This window comes from Scaptodrosophila lebanonensis, unplaced genomic scaffold, assembly GCF_003285725.1.
Source record: "Scaptodrosophila lebanonensis strain 11010-0011.00,11010-0021.00 unplaced genomic scaffold, SlebRS2 tig00000024-arrow-pilon, whole genome shotgun sequence".
Lineage (NCBI taxonomy): Eukaryota > Metazoa > Arthropoda > Insecta > Diptera > Drosophilidae > Scaptodrosophila > Scaptodrosophila lebanonensis.
The window spans coordinates 10,278,405-10,294,446 of NW_022060538.1; the positions used below are offsets into that span (position 1 = coordinate 10,278,405).

At 39.2% G+C, this 16,042-nt stretch overlaps 2 protein-coding genes across 2 annotated transcripts in view; one reads left to right on the forward strand and one right to left on the reverse strand.

Annotated features, from left to right (window-relative positions):
- Positions 1-16,042, forward strand: part of LOC115621758 (tubulin beta chain) — a 46,939-nt gene that overhangs the window by 30,518 nt on the left and 379 nt on the right. The window contains exons 3-6 of the mRNA XM_030515492.1: positions 551-780; positions 10,118-10,285; positions 12,740-13,004; positions 15,209-15,531. Coding sequence (XP_030371352.1) covers positions 551-780; positions 10,118-10,285; positions 12,740-13,004; positions 15,209-15,531 — 986 coding nt within the window. The remainder of the gene's footprint in view (positions 1-550; positions 781-10,117; positions 10,286-12,739; positions 13,005-15,208; positions 15,532-16,042) is intronic.
- LOC115621757 lies at positions 3,765-7,002 on the reverse strand. Its single transcript, XM_030515491.1, has 2 exons — positions 5,504-7,002; positions 3,765-5,152 (listed from the first exon to the last, which is right to left on the reverse strand). Exons 1-2 carry the CDS (start codon positions 6,902-6,904, stop codon positions 4,028-4,030), a joined length of 2,526 nt encoding a protein of 841 aa, XP_030371351.1. The 5' UTR covers positions 6,905-7,002; the 3' UTR covers positions 3,765-4,027.

The window sequence follows — 16,042 nt, forward strand, 5'->3', positions numbered from 1 at the left end:
CGCACTGTCCTGTGCCTTATTATTACAGCATAGCTGATAAGCTAAAATGGCGAGTGGGAGTGGCGGCGATGTGAATGGCTGTGTGGTTGAGTGGTTAGTAGGTTGGATGGTTGGATGGTTCGTTGCCGTTATCGTTGCTTGATTGTTTGATATGCACAGTGCTGCTAGTTATTGTTGTTGCTGTTGTTGTGGTAATTGCTGGCGCCGACGTTGTTGCTGTCGCTGCTTCCGTTGACGATGATGATGATGATTGCAATTATAAAATGGCCTGCGGATGACGATGAAAATTAATTTTGTACATGTCAGCTGGTCGCGCATTGCTGTTGTCTTAACGCTGCTTTTGTGTGGGTGTGTGTATGCCTGTGTGTGGGTGTATTTGGCTTATTTTAGCTTCTACTTGAGTGATTGTATGTGTGAGTTCTGCCCGTTGATTAGATACGTAATTGCATATGTATGTACTAGCCTAAGTGACAGGCCACAACATAAACATAGTCATTTGCACTCTCTCACACCCCCCACTATACTCGAATACTTACCTTTCTCTTTGCAGGCAATAACTGGGCCAAGGGCCACTACACGGAAGGTGCGGAGCTTATCGATTCGGTGTTGGAGGTGATACGCAAGGAATCGGAAGGCTGTGATTGCCTGCAAGGCTTTCAATTGGCCCATTCATTAGGTGGCGGGACTGGCTCTGGCTTGGGCACTCTCCTCATATCGAAGATACGCGAAGAATATCCGGATCGCATCATGCTCTCATTTTCTGTGGTGCCATCGCCCAAGGTGCGTAGCCAATGGCAATGCCAAAAATAAAAGCCGCTTAGAGTGCAGACTGAAATTGCGTAATTAAAGCAAATCAGCTTAGGCGGCCGCGCACAACACAGCGCTCACTCGCACATATCCACACGCACGTACTCACACACACACACACACTCACTCACACACTCGCACACAATTTAATGCATGCAGCTGATGCGACCCTAAGCTGACCGCGCGCCTAAAAGCGCTTTACACCTGCACGTTACGCATTTTTGGCAAATTAGCGCACAGCTGAATTTTTGTTTGACCCCCTAATGCTAAAGACAAAATGCCCAATTACATGCGAGGGCCGCACTATAAATAGTACTTTGTTGATATACGAATTTTGTTTTGTTGTTGGCGTTGTCATTATTTCATTCTAATTTAAAAATGTATCACCAAATAGCGAAGAATCGTTATAATAACATAAATTTATAATTTCTACAAGTCGATTAATAGTTGTTGTATCCATTTACTTTTCGTATCAGCCGAAGAAGCTATTGCTTATTCTTATCTTATTAGCTAAGCCTTCAGCAACTAATCATGTTACCACTTATAGCTTGACATTGTAAAGGCTAATTCAAAGACTAATCCATGCTCAACTGGAATATAACAAAGCTGTAAAATGTAACATATTTCTATTTTAACTATGTCCGTGTAAATGGAAATTAGTTTAAATTAAAACTGTTTGGTCCAGCCTCGTAGTGCTGCACGCATGCCTTAAATCCTAAAAACATGCCACACATTTTGCTTTGTATTCATAATTTATTCGGCCAAAATTCAATTGGCGGCTTTGTCGCGCACAAACAGCAAACGGCATTAGCAAATAATTCTAATTAATTTGCCGCTGACTAATTCCAGCACGTGCACGGGCTAATTGGCAGAGTGCAATTTTAATGCAATTTATTGAGGGTCTGTGAGAACTCAAAGTAGTTTTTCCTGCCGCCTTGGTGCATGAAATACGCTAGAGTCCTTGATTTGGTTTTTTTAAGGGGTCTACTCGTATATTGTTTGTTGTTATTTCGAGCTAACGTTGCGACGTTTTCCATTCGCACGCTTCAATTGCTGCTTAATTAACCCAGTTGCATATTTTACATGACACGTACACACACGTCACTCGCTCATTTGCATTATAAGCATTATGCGTATTTAATTACATTTGGACATTTAATTAAATTAATTCAGTGCAAAATTGATTGTCAATAACAGGCACAGCCCAGCGGCTCTCGTCGCTAATGGTTTCATGTTTAATGTTGAATTTAATTGCACCACAAGCGAACAAATATAAAACTAGTCTGAAGGATATAGCACGTGCAAAAAATGATATAATAAGAAAAAGGAATATGGATGTAATGTCGCACAGTGTTATTTTTTTTAGATTGAGCTTGTCGTGGAACACAAGGAAAGCAATCTAAACAAGTATTTACGAAGGTTATCAAAGGACTTTAGTACTCAACATGAGAAATAAATGCAATAAATCGGAGCTAAAAATAAAATAATTATGGATAGAAAACGTTGTCAAAACATACAAGGCTCGCGAAGTTTTATAAATTATAGCTAAGTGCTGAACGTGAGCTACGCAAATAAAGGCTAAACATTATTTTTCAGACATATATGTACCTCAGATATTCTTAAATGGAACATATTTCTTTAAAAATGTTGTTTTTATATAAAAAACTGATACATTTTTATTAAATAAATGAGTCAAAGTCTCCAATGTTACATAATTTTGTGTAAAGTCTTAATGAGTATAATTAGCGTTTGATTTCTTTGCCTCGTCCGGTCAAATTCTTCTCCATTTGACAACAAATCCAATTTCACTTACAAGTATGTAACGAATTTCTATCACTTAAGCAGTTAGAAGTACGCAGAATATTCGTAAATCATATTAAACATTTTTTACTAATCATCAACGGAAACCCAAGCTATATACTTGTATGAATGAATATAAAATTGTACTTTATAAAAACTATTAATATCTTTAGCAACCAAAAAAGAGAATATTTTGATATTTGTTTATCCCACAGTTAGATGTGGTTAGGAAGAAAGACTTCCAGAGTATTCACATACTAGTACGAGTTTGCTTTAAAAATGAACTCATTACTTGTTCTAAAGATATTTAATATGAGCTTAAAATTACTATTCTTATTCTTCTAGATAATATTTGAATTTATTATGAATATATACTTGTATATTCTACATTTATTTAGTAGTTGTATTTACAACATATTAAGAAGTATAGTTCTCAGTCTACTAAAAAAATAATATATTAAATACCGAATCAATCAGTTACACCTCTACAATATTTTGAATGCAATAAATTATTTTGGCAACATTTCAGAAATATCTCTATGTACATTTATATATATCGAAAATCACTTGCAATTACTTAACATATGCATATATGTCTATAAATATAGCAATTTAAATTGTCAAGTAAAATATAGACATCTTGAAAGCAGGAAGAAAAACGCACTGAAGCTTGAAATTAGCATTTGACATACGAAATAGTGCGTGTCAATGTGTGTGTGGGCTCAATAAATTTTATGGCATTTTTAGTTAAACTCAAACCCAGGCGGGCTGGCTCCGAGGCACCCACCCACTCACACATGCCCTTTGTTTTGTGTTAAATTTATTACCGTCACGGTCCAACGACAATGGACAACTATCTCCTGCCTCCATGCTGCACAGGCCCAGGACCACGCTCAATCATGCGGTCGGCCTTGCAGGACTTTCGGCCGTTAAACTTATGCCGTTTCAAATCGAGTCCATTCCCCATTCCCCTTATTTGCTTGTACGAGTGTGTGTGTGCCAGCGCTAACATTTTCCATTTACCATTCTCCATTCCGCTCTAACTACATTTTTGCCGCAGCGCAAATTTGTTGCGGCCCATACCTACAGCTGCTTATCATATTTCAGTGTGGGATTAAACACAAAACGCACATACTCGAAATGAGAGACATTTTTGAAATACAAAAATATTTTATTTCGCTGTTTATCCGCATGAAAAAGACAATTTTTGAACAATAATGTGAATTTTTACCAAACAAAAACAAAAAAAGAGAAATCAACAAAATGTACCAAAAACGAACAGTTACTTCAATTTTAATGTGCCCTGTTGTCTATACCTTTTTTAGTTTTCCTCTACTGTACCAAAAATATGCGTGTGGATACTATTTTGAATTTAATGTGATATTCAAAGTGGTCGGGAATTTGAAATAAATTGGGTATTTCAAAGTAAGGAAGTGCCGTCGCGCTCTGGTCGAGGCGCCACGGCATTGAGCTTGGGTGTGCCAAATAGGCGCTTACGCTTAACTACCGACGAGGTTTTCTCTTTAGAAGGACTCTTTACACTGCCGCCAAGGTGTACATTGGGGGGGATATTTTTTGGAGCTGGAAATCGATCCATTTCATCTGCCGAGAAACTTTTCATGGCCACTTTCCAGGCGTAAATGTGAGGATGTGTCTCTTTCGCAATGTCCACATGAAAGATCGCATTCAGCACATCCAAGTCACGTTTGGTGGGCTCTTTGCCAAAGATGAACAGCTCGTAGGCAGGCTTCACATTTTTGCATGAGCATACAGGCGAAAGGCTCTGGGGCGGCGTCACGAAGACCTCTTCTTCCTCATCGCTGGCGAAATAAGGCTCAGAACGGCAATCATAAAACGGGAACTCCTCATCGCTATCAGCATTCTCCCGTTTATGCCAGGCGGTTAAAGGAATATCCGCCACAATCGCCACGCTGGATAATGAAGTGTGCGCTAAGCCATGTCCAGGCGTATTTGTTGGCACGATCTGAGCACGCAGAGACTCGGCTCGCCTGCGGCGATTCGGCTTGCGATGCTCTTCCCATTGGCATGGACACCACTGCTCCTTCTCCCAGGCAGCTCCACAAAGCTCCTCGGTCTGGAGTGCATCCAGCAGCTTCATGTGCGGCAATTGCTTCAACATTTGAAATAGAGTGCCGCAAACACAATACAAATGTCCAAAGTCCCGCCAGTCGCCCTGCAAATGCAGCAACATGTCCAGCGCTTCGAGCAACTTCCTCATTGTCTCGCAACTCATTTCCTGTGAGTGTATAATGTAGCTGGCCATTAGGTGCGCAATCCTGGAATGTACTTTTGCAAAGTCGACGTCTTTGAAGCGTGCGTCTTCTTTAAAGCTGACTATAAGTGATTTGAGATGCTTAAGCTCCGACACTAGTATGTCATTTATGGAGACCATCTGGCCAATATTATATATCAGTGACTTGGCAATGCGTCTGGCGAACACCTGCAACGATTTCTCCACACATATGTAGGGCCTCATGACCTGGAGAGTGGATGCAGTGGCCGCTGTCTCACTGCCCGAGGGTAACTGTGAAAAGGCAAAGTGATGGTAGAGAGGTACAAAATGATGAAATAGTTTCAGTTTCAACGCATTTTTCAAAAGATGTTACAAACAAAATTCAAAGCAAGTTCTTTATGAGCCCCTCACTTTGGCAGTTATCGAATCATAAGATAACGCCGCTGATCAGACAAAAAATAAGCTCGCGTTGCCTAGGGATTAGGAACCTCTACACTTTACACTTTATGGGGTCGGTTATGCGTCCTTCTCCCTGTTACATATGTTCCACAAACATAATATACCCATTTTACCCTACCCCGGGTGTAAAAATCATACACGGTAACTCCAATCATATTTGGAGTTCCTTTCCCAGCTACATACCTGGAACAGTGTATTCTTCCCAGCTGTATTTTCGCGATCGCTGTTCTGATGGGATTTTTCGGCCAAATAGCTTTCAAGTTGTCGCAGACCTTCGACCGAGGCGATATCCACAAGTATATCGAGAAAGTCCCAATATTCGCGCCATTCAAGATCCTCCTGGCGTGCCAGTTGCCGACCCACCATCTCCAGACCCTTCTCTATGTCCGAATTCTTGATGTGACGTTCACGAAAACTGTCACCCACCATGGTCACAGAAGTATCCATTAAACTGGTTTCTGGCGTTTGTACTTGTATGTCAGTAAATGGCGAGGAGCTGATCTCGCGATATTCGCTGAAGAGCTTCGATTGTTGCTTACGCATAGGCGTTGAGGGTAGACCAAATAGTTGCTTAGCTGTGAAAACTTTCTTTACTTCCTCACCGCCTTTATCAGTGCCTCCATCACACTCCTCCAGCTTCTGGTTACTATCTGCTTGATGTACACTGAAGCACAAGCGACGAGCGCCACTGCGCTTGTTCAATGTGGACCTGGCCGGCGTTTTCGTTGGCGATATATATGGCGGGCTAACCAGCGGCGAGTGCTTGATGCTGCTCAGGCGCGGCGTTGTTTTCCAGCGACGATAGAAATTCTCGGCTTGAGTCCGTGGCATCGGTCCGGCCAATGCTCCGATGGCCAAAGGCACACATAGCGGCTCACGATCTTCTTGTTTGTTCTGCAGCTTTGGTGGATCGGTTGGCGTAAACGGTTGGCCAACTTGAGGCGACAACTCGTTACCGACGGCACGCAAGACGGGCACATAATAGGGCCCGTTGAGCAGCAGCTCGATTTTCTTAACCACCATGGGATCAGTCTGCGGTGCTCGCAGGCAAACCATGTGCTTGGGTAACTGGTGATCCTTGTTCAACAGAGACTTGCATTGCGGATACGAAGTGAGCAGCTCGACGACAGCCACGTGTCCGTATTTCACGGCAAAGTGCAGCGGCGTCTCGCATCGTCCTCTATCCGGTATATTCAGATAATAGTCGAGTAGGTTCGCACTAAGCGCGGCACACATCTCCTTGCTTGCCTGCCTGCCAGCGTAGAGTTGCGCGAATTCTGGATCGGATATTATTTTGAGTAGCAGTTCGGCAACGTGCGGCTGGTTAGCCTGAGCGCATATATGCATGGCATTGTAGCGGAACCCATCCTTGAGAGTAGTCGGCGTGTCACCACTGCTGATCAAATAGCGTGGGTTCTTCCAAACGAGGCGCTTCACCTGCTTACAGTTTCCTGCCTCGATGTGCTTGCGAAACTCGATGAGTTCGTGTTTTGTAGGCGCACGGAATGGCGGGCGCTCGACATTCGCCGCCGACGAAATATCCCTGACAGGGACTTCTAATTCGCTGCTATTTGGCTTGCTCATTACCAAGTTGAGTCACTTTCCGTTCACGGTTGGACAATTCTATAGATGCAGTGTCCTATTTCTCGTTTTCAAGCGAATAATTTTTCTTTATCGAATTGATAAACGTCTTTTACAAAATGACGTGACGAGCTTCACATTATTTGTATTTTGTACTTACTTTATACGATTTCTTCGTGAATACGCTTAAGTAGTATTGTAGGCCCCAAACTTTTTTGACAATTTGTTATTGCAGTCTCAAAATCCAAAATCCAAATCCCTTCCTACATATATAAATATATTATCTGAATGGAATTTATATTAATTTCGACAATTTAATAAAAAATGAGGAAAAGTAAAAGAAATTGCCAAGAGAAAGCGCTGAGGTTTATCTGAAATAAAATTCAAGAAAGAAATTTATTGAATTGACAATCAGCAGATTGACAAACTTCTCATCAAATCTTAAACACTTGTAGAAATCGTTATATTCTTTGGAGGGATGTCCTATAAAATTGGTTGTCCCATAGAAAATATAGTGCTATCGTTGTGGAAAGTCTAGAAAAGCGATGCATTTCAAATACTTGTTTTGACAGATTTTTTACTGAAAAAAGCAGCTGGATGGCAAATTCAATGATATTGATCTAAGTCCGCATAAGGCCTTGCCAAAGTGGAGTTATGGTCGATTCCAAAAATACAATTCGGGCGCTATTATGCACCGCCTTTCAACGAAAAAGTTATAGCCATTTCAAGCCCAGAGGCCAAACAAATTCATATTGTATAGTAACTAAGATATGCCTTAGTAGTTTAATTTATTTATTTATTTACTTTTTATTTTCTAGTGCGATAGGAAAAGTATTATTAATTAAAATTAAAAATGATTTGAATAACCCTTCTTACCTATTTTATAAAAAATTTAGAGTTTAATTTAATTGATTTTGTTGTACTTCCAATATTTTACCTTGATTTTTATATACATTTTAAGCACAATTTAATTTTTTCCAACTTGCGATGTCTGTATTGCCTACTTATCAGATCATCAATGGAAACAAAATTGCAAAGCATTGGGAATAGATGGGATAAAGATCTAACTAACTCTTTCAAGAAACGCTGTACTTGTATATATGGAGGTAGTAATAGCAAAAGATTAAAATGTAATATGTTGATATTTAAATTAAAAATAATGAATACTATAACCATTGCATTGCATTAACTTCTCTCTTTTCGAATGCAATTTTTTAAAAACGTTTCCATCAAACACTAAGCCATATTGACATTAATACGGGTACGCGGGTAATTAAAAAAGTGCCGATCAAAGGCTTAATAAAAATGCGTTCAATTTTAGCATAAATGTGATTAATATTTTACCATAATTACACATTGATTAATGAATAGTCAAATGGGCCCTGATGCTTTAAGTCGCTGATGTCGGTGATGTTAATCAGGCGAAAGGAAGCTGCAGCCTGCCAACCATAAATCCATTTGATTTGAGCTGCACAAAATGGCAAATATTTTGTCAACTCTCTACTCCAGGCTGCAATATCAAATACGAGTAGTACAAGACCGACTACAAAATGCTTATGTCCAGTTGTCGGGCATAACTCATTAGTATTAACTGCATACACACATACTTGTTTAGAATATAAAAGTATGTATATAGGTGTGTCCGACTATCTGGATGCGTGTTTATCGCTTGGGGCAGCACCATTAAATAATTGGCTCGATTTATGTGTACGTTTCGCATTGGGCAAACTTAAGTTGGTTGTGGCTGCCATTCCTATTGCCACATCCCATGGCCATACATCTTGGCTGTGCAAATACACGTACGTGTATGTACCCGTACTATGGCTGGCAAAAGATTAAACATAATTTTCAATTGCACGCACACGAAAACTCTCAACAATATGCACATATATTTCCATATGCATATCCTATATACATATATAGTGTGTATGTATGTTTGTTTGTGTGTTTGTGCAACATGCAACTGCATGCATTTATGCAACAAGCGACCGCCTGAGTGCCGCCCGTGGCTAAATGCTTGCACATGAAAACTGCATACAGTCGGACTCCGGCTATACGGCTCGATAACTGCACGGAGCTGCTGACCAAATACGCTATCACTGCCTCCGCTGCACCCTCACTCAGCAAATACCCTTACCTTATGGCATGCAGCAAGCCACAGTGCACACTCATATAAATACGAATATGCATCCAAATACGACTACGAACGTTGCTGGAATGCATTTTTCATGTTGTCAGTTGCTTTTTGCAAAATGCAGCAAATACAGAAAATTAATTTCCAGGTGCACAACTTCCACACAGCACAGATAGTAGTAGTATATAGCATGCACATATATCTAATCAAACACACACATATGCACAGCCATTATGAAGTTTTGATTTTGCCAGTCAGCCTGGGGACAACACGCCATACCAAATAAAAGCTTAAATGCGTTGCGACAAGGAAGTTTTAGAAATGCTAAAAAGATTTTATAAACAGTTTTCAGCAGAGGCCGCTGAATAATCGCTAAGTAACATATTTACTGCGACAATTCATATTATATGCAATAAGTGTAAAAAAAAACTTATCAGAGCGGAATTTTTAAGGCATCCTCGAAGTGGAAATAAATCATTTAACACAAGGGGACATATCTGACAACGCAATAATTTTTAAACAAAATTCATTGAAAATGGATTCTTTTTTTCCAACCCAATATAATAGATCAATCGAATTTAAATCATTAGTTAACAAAACAATCTTAAAAGGCTTCTTTTTTTTGATACTTCAGAGCTAAATATTATATAGCTCTTTGCAGACATTTTCTGAAAATATAAGCAAATTTAAGCATTTTTACATTAATTTTATAATAAAGCGTGCAACACCAAACATGATACTAGTACTATTTTAATAATTAGGGGCTAAAGTGTAAATTTTGCCTAATTAGAACAAATGAAAACATTTAGCATTGATTTAATAATCCTCTTATACATACTTGTATTTCTGGCCGACATGCAAATACTTGTTCAATATTATTTTACAGCAACATATCATCTAATAGAAAAGCTTCTTTTCATTACGTTCATTTGTGCATGCTGCATTGTGAAAAGTCTTAAATATCTGGTTTCTAATTAACAAATGTATTTGATTCGTTCTTTCTCTTTGGACATGCCAACACACTTGTCGCTTGCCCGCTCGCTGCCCGCTAACCCGCCTCGCTTGCTGCGTACACCGAACAGGTCTCGGATACGGTTGTGGAGCCGTACAATGCGACACTCTCCATTCATCAACTGGTCGAGAACACGGACGAGACCTTCTGCATTGACAACGAGGCGCTGTACGACATTTGCTTCCGCACGCTGAAGCTGTCGTCGCCCACCTATGGCGATCTGAATCATTTGGTCTCTGTAAGTGCATTTTAATTACAACCTGACTAATGTATTTGTCCATTGGTGTTCGTATCCCTGAATCCTGAATCCGCATGTGTCCTGTTGCGACGATATCGCAGGTATCCGAGGTGGTCGTCGAGCCATACAATGCCACGCTGTCGGCCCATCAGCTATGCGTCGATACAGATGAAACATTTTGCATTGATAATGAGGCCTTGTATGACATTTGCTATCAAAGTCTGCGTATGTGCTCGCCCACCTATGAGGATCTCAATCATTTGGTGTCTGTAAGTAAGCAAAACGAAGGATGCACAACCAACTCTGAATCTGAATCTATTCGAATGCACCTGAATACTCGCATACTCGTATGTACTTGTATGTACAAGTATACGCTCACTATGTGTCGTCTATTCTGAGGCGTTCGGCATTTAATTAATTTAAATATAAAATAGCAGATGCTCCATATATGTATCGTACGTGTATAGTATATGCGTGTGTGTGTGCGATGTTGTTGGTATTTTTAATTAAATTTCAAAAGCTACAATTTGTGACGATGACGAGCAGACATTGTCCAATTAATACAACACCGGCATAGCTTAGGTGTTTAGGTTGTCAATTTTCAAACGATTTTTGTTTATGGCGTTGACTGATAATTAAAATTTTGCCATGCATCTGAGGCCTGCACGCGTCCGTTCAGGAAACACAAACGCACACACACACACACATGTATATTTAACGTGTTAAAGAATAGTAGCTGCAGGGAATATGTTTGTTTTATAGATTTTTGTATACGAATAAATACAAAGCATAAATAATGTATAGACTAAGCCGAGCACACTACAGTCTTTTAAATTAGGATAGGGCGAGTATAAAAATCTGAATCGATTTTAAAGATTTTTATTTAAATAATTATTATGCAAAATGATTTCTCAACAAATGAATTTGGCATTAATCTCCTAGACGCCCCAACAATTATAGCTCCAAGAGTTGAAATTGTTCGGCAATTATTAACATAGTCTTCTTAAAGTTTACATCAACCGATTGATTATAAGTAAATTTTAACTAAGTGTGCTCTTCTGGAAGAGAAGGAACTGGACTTCACGCAGCTAATTAATATCTAGCTTGGATAATTAATATCTCTTTTTTGAGAATTCTTTAATTTCTCAACAAATCGATTTAGTATTAATTTCCTATATATATAAAAACTATAGCTCCAAGAGTTGAAACTGTTCGGCAATTATTAACATAGTCTTCTTAAAGTTTTCATCAACCGATTGATTATAAGTAAATTTTAACTAAGTGTGCTCTTCTGGAAGAGAAGGAACAGGACTTCACGCAGCTAATTAATATCTAGCTTGGATAATTAATATCTCTTTTTTGAGAATTCTTTAATTTCTCAACAAATCGATTTAGTATTAATTTCCTATATACAGTCTGTCAACTAATTGTTTGCAAAATGAAATTTGTCACCAAATTTCAACTTTAACATTAAATTTATAAATAATGACATTATTTGGGAATATTTTGCTTATCAATTATTATTAAGATATGTATTAGCTATGGGTATGTCAAAAAAAAGAGACGAATTTCCATGTAAAACGTAAAAGAAACGAAGAAAACAAAACAACGACATTTACGACACTGTCAATTAATTGTTTGCAAAATGCAAACACTGGTTGAAAGAAGACCATAGAAAAAGTAACAGGACGGCCAAATCGAAAAGGACCGATCGCATTTTTTTTACTAGTATTCCTTCCACTAATTCCTTGTAAAATTTGCTTCAGTTTGGTAACGTATCTGTCACTTTGACCATTTTTGCAAACGCACTTATGATAATTTGATACAGCTAGTGTTTTTCCATTATAGCAACGGGAAAACAGCCAAACAGTTGGCCAAAACATATCGAATTAAACTTAGAACAGTCTATAATATCATTAACCGCGCCGAAAAAGAGAATTAAACAGCTATCAAGGCAGATTTCCATAGCTTTCTCGGCAGGATTGCTCACAAATTTTAAAAAGCATTGAAAATAAACCACAAACGAGCCTCAGGGAGTTGGCCAATAATATTTACAATGACTGCAAGAAGTATATAAAAACTATAGCTCCAAGAGTTGAAACTGTTCGGCAATTATTAACATAGTCTTCTTAAAGTTTACATCAACCGATTGATTAGAAGTAAATTTTAACTAAGTGTGCTCTTCTGGAAGAGAAGGAACTGGACTTCACGCAGCTAATTAATATCTAGCTTGGATAATTAATATCTCTCTTTTGAGAATTACCCACATTTATAATACAGTGTACGATGATTGATTTGTGATGCCGAAAATGTACATACAAATTCAAGTACATTTCGTCACCGTTTATTTAGTGCCTCTTGGTAGAATATCAATTGTTCAACTACGACTCCAATACTCGCAAATGTTGGCTTTATTAATTTTGATTAACCCTCCATCCTCCATCCCCACCACAGGTCACAATGTCCGGAGTAACCACCTGCCTGCGTTTTCCGGGCCAGCTGAATGCGGATCTGCGCAAACTGGCCGTAAACATGGTGCCCTTCCCACGTCTGCACTTCTTCATGCCCGGCTTTGCCCCCCTCACCGCCAAGGGCTCCCAACAGTATCGTGCCCTGACCGTCGCCGAGTTGACACAGCAAATGTTTGATGCCAAAAACATGATGACGGCATGCGATCCCCGACATGGACGCTATCTGACTGTCGCGTGCATTTTTAGAGGTAAGTTCGAAATTAATTTCACACAGCTCTTGATAAATGCCACGCATTAACAAGCCCAGGTGGGTGGGGTGGTGCTCTGTATTGTGGTGTGGTGCGGTGTGGTGGGGTGTGGTGCTGACTTTCCTGTTGCGCTCAGTCATAGCCGAGCTTAAATATGCACATCGTTAGTGCCTTAAGCGTCGCTGACATAACATGACAAACCATTTTTTAGCTTCCCCGGCCGTTTTTTTTTTTTTTTTTTTTTTGTTTATATTTTTGACTTTCTTGTCGACATGACATGTTGTTATAAATGCGCTGCAACGCCACACCCAACAGTCAAAGCCAAATTTGAAAAAAGCATAAACCACAAAAACCCAAAAATACTCGATTATGCAGCACACAGAAATACTCTAAATGAATATCTTGAAATTAAAGAAAAGGGAATCAATTTTTGTTAGAGCGATCAATTTTGATTTGTTTGAGAATTATCTTAGGATGAGAATCTGAATCCATTATTAAAATTTAAAAACACATTTCACAAAATAAATAATTAGTCTCTTAAAAAAGTAGTTAAATAATTGATTATTTGGATACGAATACTTACATCTTACACATGAGAAAGTTGGGATTATAGTTATGGAACTATTAGAATACTATATAAAATATTTCATTTTTAATAATAAGGACATAATATTTATATTAGCCAGTAAGTGTGGTGTTTGAAAATTGTTCAAAGATTGTATTTTGATTTGGCAATTTAATCGCACAATTAGTACTGAGCTGACAGACGAATGAAAAATATAGTTAACTGAACAATCACTGCACGAGTCGTATATCTTATTTATTTATTTATCTATTTAACATGCCGCCTCACCAGCTCAACATACCCCATGTAGTGAGGTAGGCAGGGTACAGACAGATAAGAAAAATAGTTTTTTAACAACACTACCTAAACAGTTCTAGCAAACACGCCTATGGGTGAGTAGCAGCGGAAATGCCAGCAGCTTCGGCTTAGGCCCCAAAAAAAACTTTGTCACTTTGTCATGGCCGCCGGGATGTTGTCGTCGCACACCTGGGCATGTTTTTTCGTTTAGCTTACTATGTATTTGAGAATATATTTCTGGCTGAGCCACAGGCACGTAGCCACTTTTTCGCTGTTCTGCTTTGCAGCAAGGACGACGAGGACGACAATTTTATTAGCAATGGCAGAGCCTACTTATGGCCGCCCCACTAAAAATGATTAATGGCTTTTGACTGGCGGCTAAAAAGGCTGCAATCCGTCAACGCGCACGTAACTCAAATTTGTTTGTGACCGAGCGAGCGCATTTCTTTTTTACTTGCTCTTTTTTTTGAATTTTTTTTAACGCTAATTTTTAAATTAATAAACTGGCTGTGTGGCGGCGACGCGACGCGACGCGACGCCTTAGAGTATGCCGCATAATTTTTCATTTGTTATTCCTTGTGTGCAACTCACATACTTACTATACACAGAGAACTTTACGTTTGACTGATGACTCGCAAAACGCGCGTAATTAGAAATTTACTTTCAAGTTGCAATGGGGAATTATGCGGCACTGTACGTGACCGCCCCCGCCCCCCTCCGCAAGCCACCACCCGCTATCCATTGCCCAAAAGTCAGCATAAAATGGCTTTAGGCTTAACTAATCATGCTGAACGTGACTTAAGGCTGCCGTCCATGCTGACTGACTGACTGCCAGAAATACTTGCAAAATAATTAATCACAAAAATGTGCGCAACAAAACCCAAAAGCGACACAGAGACAGGGCGAGAGAGAGAGAGAAAGAGAGAAAAAACAGAGAAAAGCAGCCCGACAGGAATTTAAACAACTTTTTTAGTTGCCTCCTGGGACTGTTTGTATCAAGATGCGTCGCGCGCCCCCCTGCTTGTCAACTTAAAATTCCGTTAAATACGTCCCAGCAGCGCATAAATGCGCCTAAAAGCAACCAACACACACACTGGCACAGAGACAAAGACAGAGAGAGAAACATAAGTTATACAGGTGCCCGGGAACTTCGAATGCCGTTTAGTATTTCATATTCAGGGATTAGGGGATTTGTTGTAGGCATCAAAGTCAAACTGGCGTTTGATGTAAATAGGAAAAGTGCCGAGGAAGAGCCGACAAAACTGCCTGACATTTTTCTTTGCCATTAGCATTACCTTTTTTTCTTATTTTTCTTAATCACTTTGCTAAATAATTAACACAGGACCCATGTCGATGAAGGAAGTGGACACACAAATGCTGAATATTCAGAGCAAGAATAGCAGCTATTTCGTTGAATGGATTCCCAATAATGTGAAAGTCGCTGTTTGTGATATTCCTCCACGTGGTCTGAAAATGGCCGCCACATTTATTGGCAACTCTACGGCTATACAGGAGATATTCAAACGCATATCCGAGCAATTCACGGCCATGTTTAGGCGCAAGGCCTTCTTGCATTGGTACACTGGCGAAGGCATGGACGAAATGGAATTCACTGAAGCCGAGTCGAATATGAATGACCTGATATCAGAGTATCAACAATATCAAGTGCGTATTATATTCCTACACTCTAAAATCAAATTAAGTAGATATTTAAGCCAATTATATTGAATTGATAAAACAGTTGGCTAAATTGAATCATCCTAATGATTGTTGGTTTATTGTTTAGTATACATGTTAAAAGGAAGAGATTACCAAAGTCTTCCAATATTATCTGATGTACGAGGTTATCTAATAGGCCATCATTTGGCCTCCCCGCTCTCAAACGTTCTGGTATATTCCAGAAATGATGGATTTCAAAACATATACTATACATACATACTTGTATATCCGCAATTACCACTAAGACAAGACTGAGAAACACATTCTCAGACAATCAAGTAGTGATCAATCGATTATGCCTGTATGTTCGCAGAACTGCCGCATATATTCGATATGAAAAAAAATAGTTCAAAACCGCTTTATAAGCTTCAAATCAAAATTGGGCTATACTACAGTTTTTAAGGGTTCTATCCTTCACTGTTATTTAAAACATATGTTTTCTTCATGGTCATCTTAA

What these genes read in the sequence shown, in the direction of transcription:
- LOC115621757 (XM_030515491.1), bottom strand. Translation starts at nt 6,904, where the DNA reads ATGAGCAAGCCAAATAGCAGCGAATTAGAAGTCCCTGTCAGGGATATT. An exon ending in GGAAGAATACACTGTTCCAG is followed by an intron (nt 5,153 to 5,503) that starts GTATGTAGCTGG and finishes GCCTTTTCACAG; the next exon opens with TTACCCTCGGGCAGTGAGAC.